The sequence below is a fragment of the Phocoena sinus genome, chromosome 11, assembly GCF_008692025.1.
Source record: "Phocoena sinus isolate mPhoSin1 chromosome 11, mPhoSin1.pri, whole genome shotgun sequence".
In the NCBI taxonomy this organism is placed as follows: domain Eukaryota; kingdom Metazoa; phylum Chordata; class Mammalia; order Artiodactyla; family Phocoenidae; genus Phocoena; species Phocoena sinus.
Genome location: NC_045773.1, coordinates 63,223,263 through 63,246,158, shown reverse-complemented (window position 1 = coordinate 63,246,158; position 22,896 = coordinate 63,223,263). Strand labels below are relative to the sequence as shown.

Sequence of the window (22,896 nt, the reverse complement as noted above, 5' to 3'; positions counted from 1 at the left end):
AATGAGGGCTCAAAGAAGGGGAGTAATTTGTCCTCTCACTCAGAAAGTGCCTGGCAACGACAGGACCAGAACTCAGCCTGTTTCGTACAGTTACTCAAATATCTAGTGACGACTTCGAAAGTGTCAAATCATGGGCTGGGCTAATTACTGCAGATTTCAAGGAGGAGATGCTATATGAAGCTTGCGGGAATAGAATGTTTCATGTTGTGGTAGAGGAAAGGCAAACGGTAAACTAAATTCCACATCTCAGCTTTTGAACTTGCCATGGCTTACTCTTCCTAAGTTCCCATCTATCCGTACACAGAAGTAGTTGTCCTACCTACATAAGATTTTTTTGTTTGGGTTCTAAGAAATGAAGTTTATAAGCATGTAGCTAATGCTTGGTTCGATACATGTAGCTTTTTTGGTTCTTGTTATTATTCTTTGAAATTCACAAGTACCCCCCCACCAAATATTTAAGTACTTATCAGTTTTTCGTCTCTAACGTGAATGAATGCATTATGAAAGGAATTCTCTTCCATGTGCGTTTGCTGGCGCTCTTAGCTGATTCTCCCGTGTGTAGCTGTCTTAGCTACCTATGACCTGTCCTGTGTAGAGCTCTTCCTGGTTCTAGTATATACCCTGCCTCCCTGCCCACCTCTCTCTCCTGTGGGAAAGATGTTTTAGACCTGGGGACAAAGGAATAAAAAAGATATGCTAACATCTGGGTGGGAAGAAGCCCCCTTCCCAAGCTTCATCTCCCTGAGTGACCATGACCATACCAGCTTCCAGTCCCAGAAAGTTTATTGTAAAATAAAGAAGGGAAGTCTGAGAAAGATTCACTCGTCATAGAATTTCGGCAGCTCATTGCCCAAGATGACTCGATGGTCCACACCAGCGGCTGTGATCGTGACCAGGTAGATGACGCCCCCACTGGAACCATCCCGGTTCATGGCCAGAGCAATAGCTACAGAGGGTTTCAAGTTGCAGAGAGGAAGAGAGAATGGCTTAGCTTCAGATATTGTTTCCCTTCCCTCCTGTCCATATGCCTATGACCACTTTCAGACTTCAGAACCCATCTCCTAGAGATGCGTATTTAGTGGTGGTCAACCGACTTTAAAAAAAAAAAAAGTCTTCACATAATGTCCATGATCTCAATACTCCCGCCATGATTGATTTCCAATTATAAATAGATAAATAAGCAGCTCCCCAACCTTGAATATTTAACAATAAACTCTTAGGAGCGGGCCCAAGCTAGCTCACCACTGGTTTTTGTGGTCACCCTAGATCTTAATTTGGTGTACTCGTAACAATCCTGGTTTATGCCTTTTATCCTGAAAGCCCATCTAGTTTAGCCTTTGTCCTGCCATCTCTCACTCTCAAAAGTGTCCCAGTTTGGACGTTTTCTGTTTTTTTTTTTTTTTTTTGGCTATGCTGCATGGCTTGCGGGATCTTAGTTCCCCCACCAGGGATCCAACCCGGGCCCCGGGAAGTGAAAGCGAGGAGTCCCAACCACTGGACCGCCAGGGAATTCCCATTGGACATTTAATTAAATGGTCACCCACGTGTTCCTTTCCTCATACTCTACCTCCTTCCCACATTTAACAACACCTGCCCCAGGTACCCTTCCACTTGCTTAGTTACCATTCGTGGTGAAGCGCCTGCACTCCTCCGGGGACATGCCTGGTTTATACGCCGCGTCCACGTAACCGTAGATATAAGTGCTGCCAGAGCCACCGATGGCAAAGGGCTGTCGAATCAGCATCCCTCCCATGGTCCCATATACCTGGGGGAGGCATCCTCAGGTCAGACTCTAGAAGCCTCCCTCCTCTGCTCACCACTGAGACAAGCAGGTGATGTCCACACTCTGCAGTGAAGCCCCAGCATCTCATGCCCTTCTCCTTTGAGACTATCCTACCTTTTCGAGGCAATGTCTTTGGAACTCTTAGTGAGAATGCCGTATGACCTCTGTCTCCCTCTCTGCGGGAGAGGAGAACCCCGAGGGAGGGAGGACATTGGGAGAGACTCACCTGGCCTCCTTCGCGTCGGTCCCAGCCTGCTACCATGAGATGTGCAGACAGGTCCTCCCGATACTTATAGGTGATATTCCTCACCACATTTGCAGCAGCCAGAACGAGTGGGAGTTCATCCATTTCCATTCTAAAGGAAGGGTTAGGAATAGGCAGCAATAATGATTTTCCTGAAGTTCCACGCTCCTGGGCCATTACCATCATCGCTGCCGGGGGGAACACCCGAAACCTATAGCTGCAAGGATTCAAACTCTAGCTCCCCTCTCACAAGTGCAGGGGAACAAGAGTTTCACATCACCCACTGGGAAGAAGGCTTCAATTGCTAATTGTTCTCCCTCCTTTACTCTGTCCCACCCCCAGCCCCCAATGACATAACCTGACTGCCAGAGCCCTGCCCATGTGGGTCAAAGCAGGTAAACTTTACTTCTGCCCTAATGACCTGGGTTTCCCCTACGGTCACCACCTGATATTATGGTGGCCCACGTCCTAATCTTCATCCCCACGATTTATATTAGGGGAGTGATTTGCCGTTTTTGAACTACTTTCACTCATATGTTTTGATTCTGGAAATAACCATCTGGTGAGGTAGGGTGGGTACTATTAGTTATCTCTACTCTACAGGTGCAGAAACCAGCTTCGAGAGATTCAAATGCCAGTTCAACACTAATGAAAGGCGGAGGCAAAGCAAGAATTTTTCATTTTCCACAGCACTGCTCCTGGAACAGGACTCTGTATAGGGGTTCACTGGTTGGGGGAACTCTAGGTGGTGTGGACTGGGGACCCCAGAACTTCATACCCATGGAGCTCCAGCTGGTAGGCAGCCATGTCCGCTATGGCCTGAGCATCAGCGGCTGAGCCAGAGAGAGCACAGTAGATGCGCTGGTGCAGGGGGGACAGCTTGTCAAACACTCGGTTCACCACCGCCTCTCTGTCAGGAAGGAGTCAAAAGTCATCAACGTTAGAGATGCCAATTTTTCACGAAATTTTATTGAAGTATAGTTGATTTACAATGTCGTGTTAACTTCTGCTGTACAGCAAAGTGATTCAGTTATACATATTCTTTTTCATATTCTTTTCCATTATGGTTTATCCCAGGATACTGAATATAGTTCCCTGTGCTATACAGTAGGACCTTGTTGTTTATCCATCCTATATATACTAGTTTGCATCTGCTAACCCCAAACTCTCAATCCATCCCTTCCCCACCCCTCTCCCCCTTGGCAAACATAAGTCTGTTCTCTATGTCTGTGAGTCTGTTTGGTAGATATGTTCATTTGTGTCATACTTTAGATTCCACGTATAAGTGATATCTTTTGGTATTTATCTTTCTCTTTCTGACTATGCTTAATCTCTAGGTCCATCCACGTTGCTGCAAATGGCATTATTTCATTCTTTTTTATGGCTGAGTAACAGTCCATTATATATATACACCACATTTTCTTTTTTTTAAAAAATTTTATTGGTGTATAGTTGATTTACAATGTTGTGTTAGTTTCAGGTGTACAGCAAAGTGAATCAGTTACATATATACATATATTCACTCTTTTTTTTTTTTTTTTTTGTATAAAGACAACCCTCAGGATGGGAGAACATATTTGCAAACGAAGCAACTGACAAGGGATTAATCTCCAAAATATAACGGCTTATGCAGCTCAATATCAGAAAACCAAATAACCCAATCAAAAAATGGGCAGAAGATCTAAACAGACATTTCTCCAAATAAGACATACAGATGGCCAAAAAGCACATGAAAAGATGCTCAACATCACTAATTATTAGAGAAATGCAAATAAAAACTACAATGAGGTATCACCTCACACTGGTCAGAATGGCCATCAACAAAAAATCTACAAACAATAAATGCTGGAGAGGGTGTGGAGAAAAGGGAACCCTCTTACATTGTTGGTGGGAATCTAAATTGGTACAGCCACTATGGAGAACAGTATGTAGGTTCCTTAAAAAACTAAAGATAGAACTACCATATGACCCAGCAGTCCCACTCCTGGGCATATACCTGGAGGAAAACATAATTCAAAAAGACAGATGCACCCCAATTTTCATGGTGTACCGCGTCCTCCTTACCCGTTCCTCTGTCTATGGACATTTAGGTTGCTTCCATGTCTTGGCTACTGTAAATAGTGCTGCTATGAACATAGGGGTGCATGTATCTTTTCGAATTATAGTTTTGTCTGGATATATGCCCAGGAGTGGGATGGCTGGATCATATAGAGAGTTGCCAAAATTTCTGATGTTCATCTTTCGGTGTTTCTCAAATTTATTTCACAAGAGAATGGCTTCAGAGTACATGAAATTTAATGCTTGGATTAAAGCAGGAAGCAAAGAATTGTCTCAAACAAATGAAACACTGCAAGTAATGATCAAAATTAGATTTATTTTCAGGCTTAGATTTTTTTTTTTTTTTTTTGCGGTACGCGGGCCTCTCACTGCTGCGGTCTCTCCCGCCGCGGAGCAACAGGCTCCAGACGCGCAGGCTCAGCGGCCATGGCTCACAGTCTCAGCCGCTCCGCGGCACGTGGGATCCTCCTGGACCTGGGCACGCACCCGCGTCCCCTGCATCGGCAGGGACCACTGCGCCACCAGGGAAGCCCCTCAGGCTTAGATTTTTATAGTAAAACAAAAAATACTAAATTAAGGTAAGAATAATCTTCGCCTTATTAATTTTTCTTTGTTATTAACCATATTGAGGAAGTTATGTGTTCTATGGAACATAAAGTAAGTAATATTGATCTAATCCTGTATGCTTATCTTGTATGTGAGGAAACTGGCCAGAAGGGAGAAAGACAAACTTAGTTCAACATGTGATGGATCAGAAACCAGAATATCTGCTTGGCAGGACCATCTTTTCTATCTCTAAACATAGATGGAAGGTGGGCCCCTGAAATCTCTATCTCCTAAACCCTTTTCAGACCCAATTCTGTGACTCCCTGGGACGGGCCACATTGGCATCCAGGCCCCAGATTCTTCTCCATGAATTCAGAGACCCAAATACCCACCCAATATCTTATCATAGTGGCCTTTCTGAAAGGTTCACTCAGTTTCTCCAATGCTTCAGTTTGCCAGTCTCTTTATGAATGGTTAAGAAAAATGTGCACTCGGGGCCATTAGCTTCCTTCCAAAAGAACACACCGGCACTGCTACTCACCCTGCAGACACCCGGGAATCAGATCCCACCACGACGCCCCCATCAAACTCTACCGCCATGATGGTTGTCTGCAGAGACACAGAGGATGGAACGTCAGAGCAGCAAGAGCCTTGATCCCTTCATGTTACAGATGAGGAAACATTCTCAGAATGGGGAGGCGACTGGCTCAAGGTTATACAGTAATTTAGGCCAGAGCTGACTCCCAGAATGGGATTTTTTTCTTCATCTTTCCATTTTCTCTCTTGTCTCTCCCAGCAGCAAGGGAATGTCAGAGCCTGGCAGTGGTATCACACAGAAAGAATGGCATCCCTAGAATCCTTCCACTGTAAAGAGAGAGAGGTGGGATGAGGCTCCTAGGGGCATAAGTGCTCCCTTTGAGTGAAGGGCTCAGGGCGGGCACTTCCAAGTCCCGGTGACGCAGTTCCACAGATGAATTACCTCCGCATGCGTTTGTTGTGTGTACAGATGTGCTACAGACCTCCCCATGCAGCGAGTGACCGTGACCTTGGGAAACAAGCTCAAGCCCTTTTTTTGGGCCCACAATCATCCACCGCCCCCCCTTAATCAGAAGTGAGCTCTTTCAGTTTACTGAACAACAGAAAACATCTCAGGGATCAGTGGTTAGCATGACCACGTGTCAAGGAAGGAGGAAAGCAGCAAGAAACACATGGGACAGTTTAAAATAGAGGTCTCACTTCAGGATTTCTTATTAAGAGGTAAACAGCCAGGGGAAAAGAGATCTGCACCAAAAGAGGATTTGATTGGGGAGTTTGAGCTGACTTTTTCAGGTCAAGAAAAGAAATTAAACAAAAGAATTAAGGAAGAGTGAAGGAGGATAAAGCTACATTTTAAAACTCCTGTTGAACTGGAAAAAGCCTTAAAGATCCTACAAATGAAGAAACTGAGTCATAGAGAACGCAAATGACTTGTCGAAGGTCACACAGGACTAAAACCCATGTCTAGCTCCCATGCTTTGTTTTAACTTCTACTTCTTATTTTTCACTGCTCATCTGGCAGTGAGGAGAGATTTTCTAATTTATAAATGGTTTTACGGCTATACTTCTCACCACTCCATAAATTACTCTGGCCTCCAGGATGTTGGCCGAGTGTTCATTTTGACATACTGATTCATCATGAATAGCACAGCAGAGAACAGAGGCAACCCCATCCAAGAGGTTATTCCTATATAACAAAGCTGCCCCAAAGCTAAGCTTGGTGGTAGAAGTTTGAGAGCAGAAGCCAGCCTGCCTTGGGCTGCCATCTGCCCCACGGGTCCAGCCTGGGCAAAAGTCGTCCAGCAGGTTGTGGAGGTGGGTGGGGAAGACATAGGGAAGGGAGGACGGTGGCATCTGGGCCAAGTAGGAGCCTTCCTGGGCCAGGCTGGGGAAGGGCACCTCCAGCTCACATGGAACCCCCATTATCAGTGCTGGGGCTATGTTACCCACGGGCTAGTTTATCAAAGGTCTGTGTGATGCGTCCCTTCTCAATCAGTGCCCATACTCCCCTCTCTCAAGTGCCGTCCTACTTAACCCAGGGCACCGTTTCCTTTTCTCTGTGCACCTTCTCCAACCCCCTCCCTTGATTTAACCAGCCGCTCTCTCTAGCTCAGAGTGAAAGCGAAAGCGCTTTAGGGCAGCTTCTCCTTAACGCTTCCAGCTCAGAGCCAAAGTACACCTTCTCTGCCTGCCTCCCGTGCCCAGTCCCTTCGCGGACCCCTAGACGACCCCTTCAGAATACTGACGCCCGTGTTCATTTCGGGATGTGAGCACTGGCTGCTACAAGCTATCTCCCCACTCTCGTTAGTCTCCAAATTCACTCTTTGGCGCTTCCAGGGTCCCCCTATCGCTCCACTTCCTCCACCCCTCCGCTAACCCTCAAGCCCAGACTCATTACCCCGGTGTGGACTTCTCTGGCCCCGGGTAAGTCTCCGGTGGGTGCTCCGGCTCGCAGCATCCCTGCGCCGCGCTCCTCGCCGCCTGGTGCACGGGTTTGCGACCTGGGACAGCGCGCCACTCGCTGCCTACAGCTCCGCCCCTTCTCCATGCCCGCCAGGGGGCGCCGGGTCCATGCCGGGAGGCTTCCCATCCGGGCGCTAACTTGCGCGGGGCAGAACTGCCCGGAGACAGATGACGTAGGCACCCCACCCAGAGGCTGGAGTGAGAAAGTCGCGGCAAGTGGGTCCCGCAAGTGGAGGCGAGGACAGCAGGGTCGGGTGTTGGGAATGGAGAAGGTGGCGCACCAGGGCTGCTCCCCTAAATCTCGGATCTGATGTCGACGCCCTCCCCCCACATAGTCCGGGCGGGCCGCCTTCGGAGTGGGTGGGTCTGGGGAGCCGGAGACGCTTTCGTTTTCCCTTTACTGTAAACTGCTCACTTCAGGCCAGCGCCAGCGGGCTCGGCGGGTTCCCGGGACTTTCCGAAGCCCCGACCCGGCTCGCCCTGCTCCCTCCCCGGCGCGGACCGGGGGCCCGCCCTGCTACGACTCCGACAGCGTCCAGAGACTCCGTCCCGGCGAGGACGGCGAGAGTCTCAGGACCTGGGCCGACCTCGAACCGCGCGCGCCCATGGCCTGCTCGGAGTCCCCCGCTCCCTGCGGGTGTCTCCGCCTCTCCCGAGCCTCCCTCGCGTGCCTGGGGACAGCGATGCTGCTCCTCGCCGACTGGATGCTGCTCCGGCTGGCGCTGCCTCGAATAGCCTCCCTGCTGGTACCCCCTGCGCTGCCGCTGCTCAGTGTCTGGGTGGCGGGCCTGAGCCGCTGGGCGGTACTGTGGCTGGGAGCCCAAGGCGTCCTCGGGGCAGCGCTGGGCTTCGGGAGAGAACGCGCCGGAGTCCGGGGATGGCTGGCTGCTTTGGAGCCGCTGGCGGCGGCGCTGGGCTTGGCCCTGCCGGGACTTGCCTCGTTCCGAGAGCTGGGCTCGTGGGGAGCCCCCGGGGACGCTCACAGCACCCGGCCACTGCACTGGGGGAGTCGCCTGGACGCCTTTGCGCTCAGCTACACGGCGGCACTGCCCGCGGCCGCCCTGTGGCATAAGATCAGGAGCCTTTGGGTGCAAGGAGCTCACGGCGCTTCTGCAGTGGCGGTGAGCCGGCTTCTAGGTTTCCTGGGCCCAGAGATACAACGCCTGCCGCTCATTCTGGCCCTGGTGGTACTCTCCTGTCTTGGTAAGGGGGATGCAGGGGGAGAGGGACGAGGCTAGAGGACTGGGAAGGAATCGAGAGTAATGGTCAGTGAGATAGATTGGTATGAGTTCTCGGAAATGTGGATGAGGGGAAGGGGACCCAGCTCAGGTCTTGAGAAGAGCCCCCACTCCCCACCCCAGTGGAGAGGGAAGAGCCCTGTACTGGGTAGGAGTCAGGAGTCCTGGACTCCAGGGCTGCCCCGGGCGTTGCTTCACTGGCCACCTTGGACAAGGCCTTTCCTTTGGGGCAGACCATCCTGTGATCCCTAGCCTTCCTCATTCAACCTCTAAAGGTCTTGTGGGGCCACAGGATTTTGAGTTCCCAGGTGGCCCATTTAGGTGTAGATTGTGTCTTTCTGCCACTGCCCTCCAGGATTATGGGCAAAGGTGAAAGGAGGGTGGGCCGGGGGTCGTCTGGTTAGAGCTGACCTGCTTAGACTTGATATTTCTCTCCCTCCCCAGGGGAGATGGCTGTTCCATTCTTCACAGGCCGTTTCACGGACTGGATTCTACAAGACAGGACCGGCGCTGCCTTCACGCGAAACATAACTCTCATGTCTGTCCTCACCATAGCCAGGTCTGGGGGCTGAAGTTGGAAGGCTGGGGATGGGGGAACCCTGAAAAAGAGGGAGTTGAAAGTTGGGGCTACCGTCCAGAGTGCATTTCTGGTGGGCCCCCTGACCGTGCCTGGCCCTCCTTCTCTGTCTCCTTCTAGCGCAGTGCTGGAGTTCACGGCTGATGGAATCTACAACAGCACCATGGGCCGCGTGCACTGCCACCTGCAGGGAGAGGTGTTTCGGGCTGTCCTGTGCCAGAAAACAGAATTTTTTCAAAAGAACCAAACAGGTTTCTCATGAAACTCTTTTCACTATCCATCCACTTACTGTTTATATCCCCATACGTATTTTTACTTATAACCTTGATCCTCCTCTCACACGTAAACGTCATCATGTCTTATTCTTGACGTACCTCAAGAGCAAAATACATATACTCCTTATCTGCAGAAAGACCTAGTGTTTCCATCCAAGATTTTCCCACAAATATATCCCTCTGTGTGTATTTAGATAGAAGTGACAGGAATTTCAAACCTGGAAATTTTGAGATCACAGAGTCCAACCACCTCGTTTTACAGAGACGGGAACTGAGGCCCAGACCCTAAATGCCAACACTTGCATAGACACGTATGGATAGAGATGAACTTGGGAATAGAAGCCATCTCTTGATTCCCAATCCAGGACTTGCTACAGTTTCCTGGACTGCTTTCTAGCAGCACCTTCGTTTTTCTCCAGCTCTGTTATATGATCAGTTTAAGTTTTTCCTGCCTATGTGCAGGGGATATACAAGTTCTTTAGAGAACAGAAATCTGTCAGAGAATTAGAAATTCACAAGGGCATCAATTTCTTTAGAGTTAAAAGGAAGGTCTTTGACCAGGCTTTTCCTCTGGAACCCATTCTCCTTGAGTTGAGATTCCAAGCCTCCCTAAACCACTGACCTTGTTTTCCAGACCTGCTTAGAACCCCTCCCCCTGGCACCCTGGCTCATTGCCAGTCCCTCCCATCACTCTGAGTTTCTCACTCACTTTCTTCTCCTCAACCCTTGGCAGGTGCCATCACATCTCGGGTCACAGAGGACACGTCCACCATGAGTGAGTCTCTGAGTTCGGGGCTGAGCCTCTTGCTGTGGTACCTCGTGCGTGGACTGTGTCTCTTGGGGCTCATGCTCCGGGGGTCCCCGTCCCTCACCATGGTCACCCTGCTCACTCTGCCACTACTTTTCCTTCTGCCTGAGAAGCTGGGAAAATGGCACGAGGTATGTCCAGGGAGTTGCCTCAACCTATACTGACCCTCATCGCCCAGACTTGGTGGGCTCTCCTCACAGATTTCTTTCCTGGCACCTTCGCTGATTCTTCGTCTTTTTGAAACTCCTTGTCCATGTTCCTGGATTGCTCTGTGTCGATCTTCACCTTCTCTGTGTCTTCTAATGTCTGCCTACCATCTGTCTTTAAGCATATGATCACCGAGGTTGGGATTAACATATACACACTACTATATATAAGATGGATAAGTAACAAGGACCTACTGTATAGCACAAGGAACTCTACCTAATACTCTGTAATAGCATATACATGAAAGAACTCTGGAAGAGAATAGATACGTATGTATGTATAACTAAATCACTTCGTGGTATACCTGAAACTAATATAATATTGTAAATCAACTGTACTCCAATATAAAATGAAAACTAAAAAAAGGGATATGATCACCAGTCTCAAGAATATGATCCTCTATGACCCTTCTGAGTCACTTTCCTCTTCTCTGTATCTCTTTAGTATCCGTGGGGGATATAGCTGTGTCCCTTTCTCTTCTGTCTCTCTGCCCTTTCTCACCTTGAATCTACAATTGGATAACTCAGGTCCTAGCGTCCCTTATGGTTTGCCAACCACGTGTGACATCTCTTGTCCATGTCTCCACAGGTGTTGGCAGCACAGGTGCAGGAATCTCTGGCAAAATCCAGCCAGGTGGCCATTGAGGTGCTGTCAGCCATGCCTACAGTCCGGAGCTTTGCCAACGAAGAGGGTGAGGCCCAGAAATTCAGGCAAAAGCTTCATGAAATGAAGACACTCAACCAGAAGGAGGCCCTGACCTATGCGATCAACCTCTGGACCAACTCTGTGAGCACCTGGGGATGAATGCCTATTCCCTGGTCCCCGAGATGCTTCAGTGCCATTCCCTGTCCCATGACCCTGCTCCACACTCTTCCTCCGCTGGGCAGTGGTGGGTTCAGTGTCTGTATCCCAGCAACCAGAGGCTCCATGACCCCACTCAGTGTTCCTAACCCCCTCCCTCTTTTTAGGCATGCTAGATGGCTTCCTTTCCGTAGGGTGCACAAAATCTCCCCGACCCCCTTGGTAGGAAAGTGCCAAGTCTTCCAGTCCCAGGGCCTTCCTTTGCCTCGTGGGGGGTGCTCAGGGAGCTATACATTCCTGCACCTGGGCCTGCTTCATGCCTGAACTATGCGGATGTACTCCTGAGAGCCATGGGAACAGCGGAAGCCAAGGATGCGGGGCATCTTGTGATATAATTGACAGAGAACTAGATCAGCGATCAGAAGTTCCTGCCTTGATGCCGCCATTTACTAGCTCTGGGACCACGGGCTAGTAACTTACTTTCTCTGAGACTTTTTTCTCATTTTAAAAAATGGGAGTAATATAACCTAGTTTATAGGGCTCTTGATATGAATATTAGATGACATTACTTTCATAAAAGCCTTTTGTGAAGAGCAAGGTGCTCCCCAGACAAGGCACTACTGGTGATGGTGATGGTGATAATTGACTTCTATCATGGGTAACCGAGTGAGACTCCATGGCATGCTATGTTTCATTCTTTAATACCTATTGAATCCCCCGAGTTACTTGGGGAAATGGGACGCTATCTCTCCTTACTGTTAATGATTCTGGTTCTTTGCACCAGAATTTTAGGTTTTCCTCCCACAGTCCCTTTTCTCTGTGGTCTCCACAGATCTCAGGATTGCTGCTGAAGGTGGGAATCCTGTATTTTGGTGGGCAGCTGGTGACAAGTGGGTCTGTAAGCAGTGGGGACCTGGTCACCTTTGTTCTTTACCAGAGCCAGTTCACCACAGCTGTTGAGGTGAGGTCCTTCCGTTCTCACTCCCCAGTGCTTTTCCTTCCCCTGTGCTGTCACCATCTGAATCACTTTCCTTCCCTCCTTTGCCCTTCTCACATCACATAACCCTGGTAACAGATTGGGTCCCTCCCATCCCCCGCCTCACTATTCATACCTCCTCTCCAGGTACTGCTGTCCACCTATCCCAGGCTACGGAAGGCTGTGGGCTCTTCAGAGAAAATATTTGAATACCTGGACCGGATCCCTCGCTGCCCAGCCAGTGGTGTGTTCACTCCCTTAAAGTTGCAGGGCCTCGTCCAGTTCCAGGGGGTCTCCTTCGCCTACCCAAACCGTCTAGATGTCCCAGTGCTGCAGGTACAACCTACCAATCCCTGTATTCTACCAGCCTCACCCTCAACTCGACCACCTTAAATTTTCTCCCTGCCTTCAACCTGCTTAGCACCAGGTTTAGATAGAGCCTCCCTCACCCTTCAGAGGCAAAGAAAAGATCACGCATTCCATAAAACTGCCCCCGAGCTCAAGGACCAGGCTGGATTTCCAAGAAGAATGGAAGAGGAGGCTCTCAGGGAGAAGGCTCTCCTATCCTAAGGCGTCATGGAAGCAAAAGCTGTGTCTCCAGTCTTCCTTTTTCTTTCCATCTGTGGTTTGGAATGTGATTGTTTTCTTTTTTCTCATGCTCTCTGAGATTGCGTGTGTGGCACAGTGGTCTTAGTGTTTGCCTTTGTCTTTGTTTCATCTTCCGTCTCTACTCCATGGGGAGGTGTCTGTGCATGTGGAAGGGGAGTAGTTGCTGTACTTCACCATTTTCCTCCTCTCTTCTCTGGGGGAAGACATTGACAAGACAACGTAACAAGACAATGACTGACACGTCTCAAGCTTAGGGGCCTCCGGCTGCCTCTTAGTGTGTGTGATTCTCTGGCTTCCAGGGGCTGACGTTCACCCTTCGTCCTGGTGAGGTGACGGCGCTGGTGGGGCCCAATGGGTCTGGGAAGAGCACAGTGGCTGCCCTGCTGCAGAATCTGTACCAGCCCACCGAGGGGCAGGTGCTCCTGGACGGGGAGCCCCTTTCCAAATATGAGCACTGCTACCTGCACAGACAGGTGAGCTAGAAGATGGCATGGGGGAGGGCAGGGAGCCTCAAGTCAGAAGAGCATTCTTACCGAGCACTCGAACAGAGCATTAGGAGACCTTAGGTGGAGGTGAGCGCGTGGTCAGGAGAGGGGCTGTGTAATTTTGTGATATGCTTCCAGTAGAGATTCTCAGTCTTCAGTCTCTAGAGAACCACACTCCTGTGTTCCTTGTCCTATGACTCTGCATCGTATTTTGTCCCAGGTGGCTGCCGTGGGACAAGAGCCACAGCTATTTGGAAGAAGCTTTAAAGAAAATATTGCCTATGGCCTGGTCCAGAAGCCAACCATGGAGGACATCACAGCTGCTGCAGTGGAGTCCGGAGCCCACGGGTTCATCTCTGTACTCCCTCAAGGCTACGACACAGGTGCTGTCTCCACTCACATCACCACCCAGACATCTTTACCTTCCTTGTAACCCCAGTAGTCTTGCCTTGATTCCTTAGCTCCCCCCACCCCACTGATATCAATTTGAAGTTGTAACATCTTGTTCCTATGGCTCTTTTATCCTCATGTCCTCAGAACTCCTTTACCTTCCCAGAACCTTCTCTATCGTGCTGCATCCATCAGTCCTTGGCGTGCGTGTACGTGTGTGTGTGCGTGCGTGTGCTTATTCAGCTCTCACCTTGGCCCTTGTCTCTGCAGAAGTAGGTGAGACTGGGGGCCAGCTGTCAGGGGGTGAGCGACAGAGAGTGGCCTTGGCTCGAGCCTTGATCCGGAAACCGTGTGTACTCATCCTGGATGATGCTACCAGTGCCCTGGACATAAACAGCCAGTCCTGTGTAAGAGAGTTGTCTTCTTTTTTTTTTTTTTTTTTTTTGGCGGTATGTGGGCCTCTCACTGTGTGGCCTCTCCCGTTGCGGAGCACAGGCTCCGGACGTGCAGGCCCAGCGGTCATGGCTCACAGGCCCAGCCGCTCCGCAGCATGTGGGATCCTCCCAGACCAGGGCACAAACCCGTGTCCCCTGCATCGGCAGGCGGACTCGCAACCACTGCGCCACCAGTGAAGCCCGAGAGTCATCTTCTTAATGCCTATTTCCCATCCAGTCCTCCTTCCTTCACTCATCCTTTGTTATTATATTAACATCATAATTCTCCAAACTGGTCCTTGCAATTCTCAGTTCCCGTTAGCTTCTCCCCCAGATGCCTAAAACCAGTTAAAAGAGATGATCTATAGACCCTGAATCTGTGAAGCCAAACATAAGCAAAAGACCGCCCTCATAACGCTAATATGAATTGAACTTTTACTATGTGCTGGACGTGCTGGATGTCGTCTCTTGCTCACTCCTTCATCATGAATGCTTGGGAGCTGGGTGTTGTTACCCTCATCCAACAGATGATAAAACAGAGGCTAAGAGAGGTTGAATAACATGCTCACTGTCATTCAGCTATTGAATAGCAGAGCCTGGACCCCAATTCAAGTCTGCCTGACTTGAGTGCTCTTTACTAGTAAGTTATATTTCCTTAAAAGAGAATTTAAAAATTAGAGAGGAGAGACTATTCAATACCTTTCACTCTCTCCTTATGGGTTTCACCCTAGGGCTCTTTCTTTCATTACTTAAAAAACATTTTTTTTGTTGGAGTATAGGTGATTTACAATGTTGTATTCGTTTCAGGTGTACAACAAAGTGATTTTTTTTTTAGATTTTTTTTCCCATATAGACCATTACAGGGTACTGAGTAGAGTTCGCTGTGCTATATAGTAGGTTCTTATCAGTTATCTATTTTATATACAGTAGTGTGTGTATGTGAATCCCAATCTCCCAGTTTAGGCCTCTTTCTTTTATTCCACCGTTGCCCTCATGTAAACAGCCCTTCACAAATCAAAGGTTTGACAGAGAAGCACCCAGAAGGAGAATCTTCAGTTTCCTTTGGGTTATTGGCAGAGGTGGCAATGATCCTGGCGAGGTCTGTCCCAGCTCTGGAAACACAGATGTCTCCCTGAGCTGGAAGTGGTCCCCTGGTCTGACAGAGTGTATGTTTTTTCTCAGGTGGAGCAGCTCCTGTATAAAAGCCCTGAGCGGTGCTCTCGGTCTGTGCTTCTCATCACCCAGCGCCTCAGCTTGGTGAAGCAGGCTCACCACATCCTCTTTCTGGAAGGAGGCACCATCACTGAGGCGGGAACCCACCAGCAGCTCATGGCGAATAAGGGACGCTATTGCACCATGGTTCAGGCTCCTGGTGGGTCAGGTGCTCCAGAATGAAAGACTCCTCAGATCTGCACACTCCGTCTCCTTCCATTTTTCCCTCCTCTCTATAGTGGAGAGTTTGAGAACAAAGGTCTTACCAGAGTTGCAGAGTGGGCAGCAGCTACCGGGAGGGGTGACATTCTAAAATGTAACCCCTGAGGTGATGCCTGAAATTTTGCCATGAGTGTTAGCTGCTCTCCAGGCTCCTCTTGGTTATACAGATTTCCTGGAAGAAAACAGGCTTCAGAACTCCTTAGTGTAACTGGGTTTGGAGCCAGGGTTGGTGTGGCTAGCCTGAGATATACTTAGAATACACAGAAATGGAAGGTCACCTCCTTTTCAACCTGACCCGAGGCATATGCTGGCCCATAAATACCCTGTGGTTTCTTGATATTTATAATAAAATTGGTGTCTTGTACTGTGGTTTCTCGTGTTTTCAGTGGACCAAATGGCCCACCGACCATTGCAGTGCCATTTTCAGGAGCTGGGTCCCTCCCTCCTTCAACATCCTCAGTGTTTCCCAGCCCTAAGTGTGCCATCTTTTCCCTTAAGTTTTCTATTTCCTATGGTTGCCCCCTTCACTTCTCCATCCCCCTGTGCCCACCCCCAAGGATGAGCCAAACGGGGATACGACGTCCTCCAGCAGGCACCAGCAGCTGCAGTGCCTCAGAGCCCGGAGATGGAAGATGGAGGATGAGCACATCTAGAGGAAGTTCACCACCTCGTTCGCTTGCCCACCCCGGTCCGTTACAGCAGGGCTCGCCGGGTTCTGCAGTGGCACCTGCCCTGGTAACTCAGCGTAGTGGGCGGGGTGGTCTAGTAGATCTCTTCCATTCAGGGAGGGCCGTGGTCAGGTGACGTCAACAGTTGCCGGGCAGATTAGGCCAACTCAGGTTGCAAGGAGAGGCGGGTTTTAGAGACGTTGAACACGACAGTGCTCAGTCAAGCAAGAATTGCACAAGTAGGTGCGGTCAGAAAGGGCAGTTCTTGTGGGTGGCTACAGGTCAGGGAGACCGTTGAACTGGGAGAGGCCCTAGGAGGGACTAGGTGGAAGGATTCAGAGGCTGCACCCTCTCCTTGGTGCTCCCTTCCCCCAAACGCTGCAGGTGTATTCTATTGCCTGTCTCCCCAAGACCTGTCTGTCCTCAAGACTCAGTGCCCCCACGTACTCCAATCCCTCCCCTACTTTTATAAAGCGATGCTCCTAGGCACACCCCTCCCCCATTCCCGGTTTGAAACTGCTCCCAGGTTCTCACTGACTTCCAGATTTCTGGTTAAGGCTACGCTTTTGATGCTATGACCCCTGCCCACCCCATAACTGTCCCCGGAGGATGCCCCAGCCTGTCGGTGTCTCTTACAGTAACCTCATCGCCCAGGGAGCTTTCGAGCTGCTCGCTCTCTTTCTTCCTTCCTTCTGGCAGTCTGTCACCCCCGTTTCCCTAATTTCCATGAGGCGGATCAGAGAAGCCTGTCCCCAGCATAATACTCCTGGTCCCCATACGCCCACTGGACACTTCTCGAGAAGGGCAGGGGGATGTGGAAAAAATTCTGGTTCCCTCCCCTTAAGGCTTCGGGCTTTCGCTTTCACTTCCTCCTCCGAGAGCCGCCAGATCTCCGGGTGCTGGGCGGTCATGGCGCTGCTGGACGTGTGCGGAGCCCCGCGCGGGCAGCGGGAGGACTGGGCTTTCCCTCACGCGGGAAGCCGGCAGCGCTCGGACCCCGGTCACTACAGTTTCTCTCTGCGATCTCCGGAGCTCGCCCTCCCCCTGGGAATGCAGGTCAGGGCTGTAAGGAAATCCCGTGGGAGGCGGGCAGGAGGGAGCAGAGTAATGGAGGGTCTGCCTTGAGACTGTCCGGAGTTGGGGAAATGCGGAGGGGGCCATCCTTTAGTCTAGCAGAGCCACGTCCAGGGTCTAGGGCCGGAGCCAGGGAAGAGGCCACGTGGGACTTGGGGGCTGGCCGCCTGAGGGTTAGGAGGTGCAGATTAGGACAAAGAAAGAGAGGTGAGCGGGAACGGGGCTCCCATCGGGAGACCAGAGAGCTTTCCTGCCCGTTCTCCATCACAAACAAATCACCAAGCTTTTCTCATGGGCCTATCCTATGATACAGGGGCTGTGTAGTGTCTTGCAAAACCTATGAACTTGAGCGTTTAGCCTGGGCTCAGCCACTCACAGTTGTGTGCCTTGGATCAAGTCCCTTAGTCTAGGTCTTGGGTCTCTCTTCTGTAAAATGGGGATAATATTCATAAAACGTTTTTCCTGAGGGTTAAATGACCTATGAATGGAAAACCATTACAGTCACCCTTAAAATGTTTAGTTATGGTAGCACTTTTTTTTTTTATGTATCAGAGATGTCAATTTATTGTAAAACACAATTAATACTTTCCAGAAACATGGTTTTATCATCAAGTAAGAGTCACAATCCCAGCTGCAAATGAAGGCTTTATTAAATCACCTTTATTTTAAACTGAATTCAGAATACCTCTACCTGTGTACCAAGTGTGTTCTTTTTCCAGTTTTCTAGGAAGTAAGGTACACAGAATTTGTGTTCAAAGTTGGGAGAGTCAGTTTAGCTTATAAACAGATGGACTAACCAAAAATCTATGCTAAATTTTCGCTGTTCATTCATTCATTCAACAGATATTTATTGAGTACTTACTATATGCCAAACTCCACTCCTTGTGCTAGGGGTAGACACATGTTAAAACAAGACAGACAAGATCTCTGTTTACATTTTGCAAGGAAGCCAACAAAAAACAAATGAAGATAAGACAATTTCAGGAAATTAAAGTGTTTTAATGAAAACCTTTAAAAACAATGAGATAAAAAATCGGGGGAGGTATTTTGGGAGACACTCATAGACGGTCTCTCTAAAGGAGCAACAGAATGGAAACCTTAATAAAGAGAAGAAACCATCCAGGCAAAGCTTCAAAGTATTGCAGGCCAACAGCAAAGACCCTGAGGCTAAAATGAGCTTGGCTCATCCTGAGATTTAACGTTTGTAGTTAATACAACTGATTGTATATTTTATTTTAATTAATTAATAGTTCAAATATATTAAAAATTAAACTTGAAACAAACTTGAAGTATTTCCACTGAATGCTGCTGTCTTACAAGACACAGTCTGCCCTAAATAAATGCATCTATATCTCGGCTACACATTAACATCAATTATAGGGCAATTAAAAAAAATACCAGTGTCCAGGTCCCACCCAAGACCAACTGAATCAGAATCTCAGGATGTTTTAAAATTGCCCAAATAATTCTAATACAAAATGAGAGTTGAAAGCCATTGTTCTAAGTTAATCTAGAGTAGCACTTAGTCTATTGTGCTGGCATATGGAAAAGGTTGGTGTCATGGCCTCTTCTTTCTCTTCTCCCAAACCATTTCCTTGTAGAGCTAGGTTATTAACTGTTTCATTTATTGGTGGTTGGAGAATTTCTGGGTATCTCCTTCCTCTAAATTCTTTTCCTGGAGTGTCCAGCTTCAGAAGTTTTCAGTGGCCCTTTCTCTGCCTTTTCTATCTCCTTAGCCCACTGAATTCTTCCGGTCCCTGGGTGGGAATGGAGAAAGGAACATTCAGATCGAGATGGCTCATGGCACGACTACGCTGGCCTTCAAGTTCCAGCATGGGCTGATTGTGGCTGTGGATTCTCGGGCCTCGGCCGGGAATTACATTGGTGAGTGTGTGTTCTTCAGCTGGCAGAATCTGGGGAGCTGGGCCCTCCTCTCAGCAGGAGCCCAGCATCTACACCAAAGTGGGACCAGATATTGTTTTAGGACACACAGGGAGAGCTGTGGGGTCATTCCTCCTCTCCCCAAACGCCATCTTCTTCCAGGCACATTAACGGTGAACAAGGTGATTGAGATGAACCCTTACCTGCTTGGCACCATGTCTGGCTGTGCAGCTGACTGTCAGTACTGGGAGCGTCTGCTGGCGAAGGAGTGCAGGTAGGCCTAGCCCCTTACCTCCCTTCTAAGCCTGGATTCTTCATCTTCCAGATCACTGCTCCTAACTGCCCCCAGCATCTTAGTGCTAATGTCATATTTCACAAAACAGCCTTTTGGTGGTTAAAAACCTTCTCCCAAATCTCAGCCTGTGCTCCTGCCAAGAAGCCAGATCATTTGTCAATTATCAATATTTAGCACCAATAGCATCGACCCTGGTGGGGTCCTATCATTTACTGGGATTTCTTTTTTAAATTTTATTTATTTATTTATTTTGGCTGCATTGGGTCTTCGTTGCAGTGCGTGGGCTTCTCTCATTGCGGTGGCTTCTCTTGTTGCAGAGCACGGGCTCTAGGTGAGCGGACTTCTGTAGTTGTGGCACGCAGGCTCAGTAGTTGTGGCTCACGGGCTCTAGAGCGCAGGCTCAGTAGTTGTGGCACACGGGCTTAGTTGCTCCGCTGCATGTGGGATCTTACTGGACCAGGGCTTGAACCCGTGTCCCCTGCATTGGCAGGCAGATTCTTAACCACTGTGCCACCAGGGAAGTCCCTACTGGGATTTCTTTATGTGTTTTTTTGTTGTTTCTTGTTTTCTTTTTTCCCGTACGCGGGCCTCTCACTGTTGTGGCCTCTCCCGTTGCTGGGGTCCGGACGCGTAGGCTCAGTGGCCATGGCTCACGGGCCCAGCTGCCGCAGCATATGGGATCTTCCCGGACCGGGGCACGAACCCGTGTCCCCTGCATCGGCAGGCAGACTCGCAACCACTGCGCCACCAGGGAAGCCCTCTTTAGGTGGTTTTGACGACTTCCCTGGTGGTCCAGTGGTTAAGACTCCGCCTTCCAATGCAGAGGGCCCAGGTTCCATCCCTGGTAGGGAACTATGCTTCACATGCCACATAGCCAAAAAATAAAGAAAAGTTAATTCTATATACATTCCAAATCTTTCCCCATCCTTAGATCCTACAAAACCACTCCTTTCAAATGCTTATCTCTTCAATCATTTTCTGCCCATCAAGTGGGCTGCTAGGAGGGCTAGCCTTCTCCTGTCACCTCTAAGTCCTCTCCTGGAACCTTCCTGTTCTCACCCAGGCTGTACTATTTGCGGAATGGTGAGCGTATCTCTGTGTCTGCAGCCTCCAAACTGCTCTCCAACATGATGTGCCAGTACCGGGGCATGGGCCTCTCCATGGGCAGCATGATCTGTGGCTGGGACAAGAAAGTGAGTCCCCTCCCTTCTCCATATTCCCACATGTGGATGAGAGGTCAGTTTCCCCACCTTACACTCCCACTCCCTCCCCTACAGGATACGTGGCACAGAGAACACTCGGTTATAGAACTGTTACCCACTGGCAGTTTCTGGGTCTGGATGTGGACCATTGTTTCATAAGCTTGTCCCTTTTGATCAAATAGCTGATTCCAAGTTTGTTTTTCCTCCCTTGAGTTCTATGATTGTTCCCACAGTGTTCTCCTAGTTCAGATGTTCCTGGGGTCAGCCTAAGTCTTTGGTCCACTTCTCATGGCTCACACTTGAATCTGGATGTTACCAACAACTTCCTTTCCACTTCCAACCTAGACCCTTCTTGCATCCTATAGGGGCCTGGACTCTACTACGTGGATGCAGTTGGGACTCGGCTCTCGGGAAATATGTTCTCCACCGGTAGTGGGTGCTCCCATGCCTATGGGGTCATGGATACCGGCTATAGACCTGACCTTAGCATTGAAGAGGCCTGTGACCTGGGCCGAAGGGCAATTGTTCATGCCACCCACCGAGACAGCTATTCTGGAGGCGTTGTCAATAGTAAGAGACCAATGCCCTCCTCCCCTGCCACGCCCCTGGGGAGTGAGGAAGAAGGAGGGGGGTTGAGATTGGGAGACATGGGGGAGGCTGAGTGGCAGGGAGCGGGTTTTCAGAGCCTGAAGGGGGCATTGCAATCCCCGTAAAAAGGGCTTTGAGAGTGTGTGTTGCTGTTGTCGCCTTCAACATAACATCATTAGCAGGATCTTGCTGAAGGGAAGGTGACCCTGTTCTTTTTTTTTTTGTGGTACCTCACGGGCCCAGCCGCTCTGTGGCATGTGGGATCTTCCCGGACCGGGGCACGAACCCGTGTCCCCTGCATCGGCAGGCGGACTCTCAACCACTGCGCCACCAGGGAAGCCCGACTCTGTTCTTTCTCCTTTGCCTGCAGTGTACCACGTGAAGGAGGACGGTTGGTTGAAAGTGGAAAGTACCGACGTCAGTGACCTGATGTACCAGTACCATGAGGCCAGTCAGTAATGGTGGCAGTGGTGGACTTGGGGACCTGGGCCAGGTTACACCCCAGGAGAAAGGGGGGCCTGACCTGACCCAGAGATAGAGAACCAGGGGCCACTGGGAGGCAGCGTGTAGTTTATCCTTTTGTGTGTTCTCTGTCTCCATGAGTATCACCCCCAGCCCAACCTTCTGGGTGTCCCGCCAAGCACAATAAAGGAAAACGGTTATAAAAGCCTCTGTGTCGTGGCCTTGTGAGGGCTCTGGGCTGGGCTTGTTGGGAGGAGGAATCAGGAAATAAAGACAGACTTTTCCTGAGAAAAGAGACTCAAACCCCTACCTAAGAAATGGGGTCTCATCAAATATTTCTCTGGGCTTTCCTTCCACTTTCATCTCTCCAGGACCTCGGGAAGGTTCAACGTTGTCTGTGGACACTTAGGTGCAATTAATCCAGGTTAGGCACACAACCTGGAGGCTCCTGTGTAGTCAGTTGTTAATGGTTTGGGTATCTGGGTGTAGTGCGCTTAGAACAACTGTTTTTGACTTGGTAAAGTAGGATGAACAAGCTTCCTCCTCACGTGTGTGTGGTAATTGTAAACACGGTCCCATTTATCTCAAATAACCCCGTGGAGAGATTGGATATTACACGGAAAGATGGACGTTAGGGGTTCCATTTCATGATGGGTCACACTCCATTGCAAGATGACAAGACTGTGATCGAAGTGGAAGAGGAGATAAGGAGGACTCGCTGAAGTTGGAAATATGAGGAAAAGGTAACCAGGTTAGAAAGATGAGACAGAATGAGATTTTCTGAATCACGCTGGGATTTCAGGAAGGAGCAGGACACGGTCACCTCTCCAAGGAGAGTTCGTCAAAGGAAGTAGGAAGCAGCTGAACACGGAGCTTTTTCATTAGAGAGAGATCCTTAAAATCCCAGAATGGACGGGGTTGGAGAAGTTTTAGTAATCCTCTAACTTCAAATCTAAATCTGAAGTGACTCATGGGAGTCGTGCCAGTAACATTTCAAAAGGGTGCATTGGAATCCACGTGGCCCTCCCTCGGGGAATATGTTGAGTCTGGGAGGTGGTTTCAACCGGAAGAGTTATTTCTGGAATAAACCAATCTACCTGCCCCATAGATGGGCTCTGGGTCTGGCAGGACCTATAGAAACCTGACTACTGTGCTAATCAGTGTTAAACGAAGAAACAGAGTCTACTTCCCTCATATGAGGAAGGTGGTTCCACCATGATCTGAGGCGTCTGAACACTTTCTCTGCTCAGGAGCTGTGTTGAGAAAGACAGAGAAGATGTGCAGTGGTGGGGGGCCTTCTCGGCTCAGAATCTGTAAGTGGAAACTCACTTAGGTCCTGGTGAGAGTAGCTGGGCCTTCTGT

The 22,896-nt window shown here is 49.5% G+C and overlaps 3 protein-coding genes across 4 annotated transcripts; 2 read left to right on the top strand and 1 right to left on the bottom strand.

The window, feature by feature from the left end:
* Positions 1-765: 765 nt before the first annotated feature.
* Positions 766-7,366, bottom strand: PSMB9 (proteasome 20S subunit beta 9). The gene is made up of 6 exons (XM_032648864.1): positions 7,066-7,366; positions 5,173-5,240; positions 2,806-2,937; positions 2,010-2,139; positions 1,624-1,765; positions 766-946 (listed from the first exon to the last, which is right to left on the bottom strand). The coding sequence occupies exons 1-6, from the start codon at positions 7,255-7,257 to the stop codon at positions 819-821; spliced, it is 792 nt and encodes a 263-aa protein (XP_032504755.1). The 5' UTR covers positions 7,258-7,366; the 3' UTR covers positions 766-818.
* Positions 7,299-15,733, top strand: TAP1 (transporter 1, ATP binding cassette subfamily B member). The gene is made up of 11 exons (XM_032648863.1): positions 7,299-8,333; positions 8,813-8,927; positions 9,066-9,196; positions 9,954-10,159; positions 10,824-11,021; positions 11,869-11,997; positions 12,160-12,348; positions 12,921-13,094; positions 13,327-13,489; positions 13,767-13,903; positions 15,113-15,733. The coding sequence occupies exons 1-11, from the start codon at positions 7,736-7,738 to the stop codon at positions 15,323-15,325; spliced, it is 2,253 nt and encodes a 750-aa protein (XP_032504754.1). The 5' UTR covers positions 7,299-7,735; the 3' UTR covers positions 15,326-15,733.
* Positions 15,734-16,815: 1,082 nt separating this feature from the next.
* Positions 16,816-21,747, top strand: PSMB8 (proteasome 20S subunit beta 8). Of its 2 annotated transcripts, none has more exons than XM_032650466.1 (6): positions 16,816-17,088; positions 18,843-18,990; positions 19,150-19,261; positions 20,390-20,518; positions 20,850-21,054; positions 21,443-21,747. In XM_032650466.1, exons 1-6 carry the CDS (start codon positions 16,942-16,944, stop codon positions 21,452-21,454), a joined length of 753 nt encoding a protein of 250 aa, XP_032506357.1. In that variant the 5' UTR covers positions 16,816-16,941; the 3' UTR covers positions 21,455-21,747. The 2 variants fall into 2 exon arrangements, with proteins under 2 accessions (XP_032506357.1, XP_032506356.1); XM_032650465.1 differs by having other exon boundaries at positions 16,845-17,088; positions 20,346-20,475.
* The last annotated feature ends 1,149 nt before the right edge of the window (positions 21,748-22,896 follow it).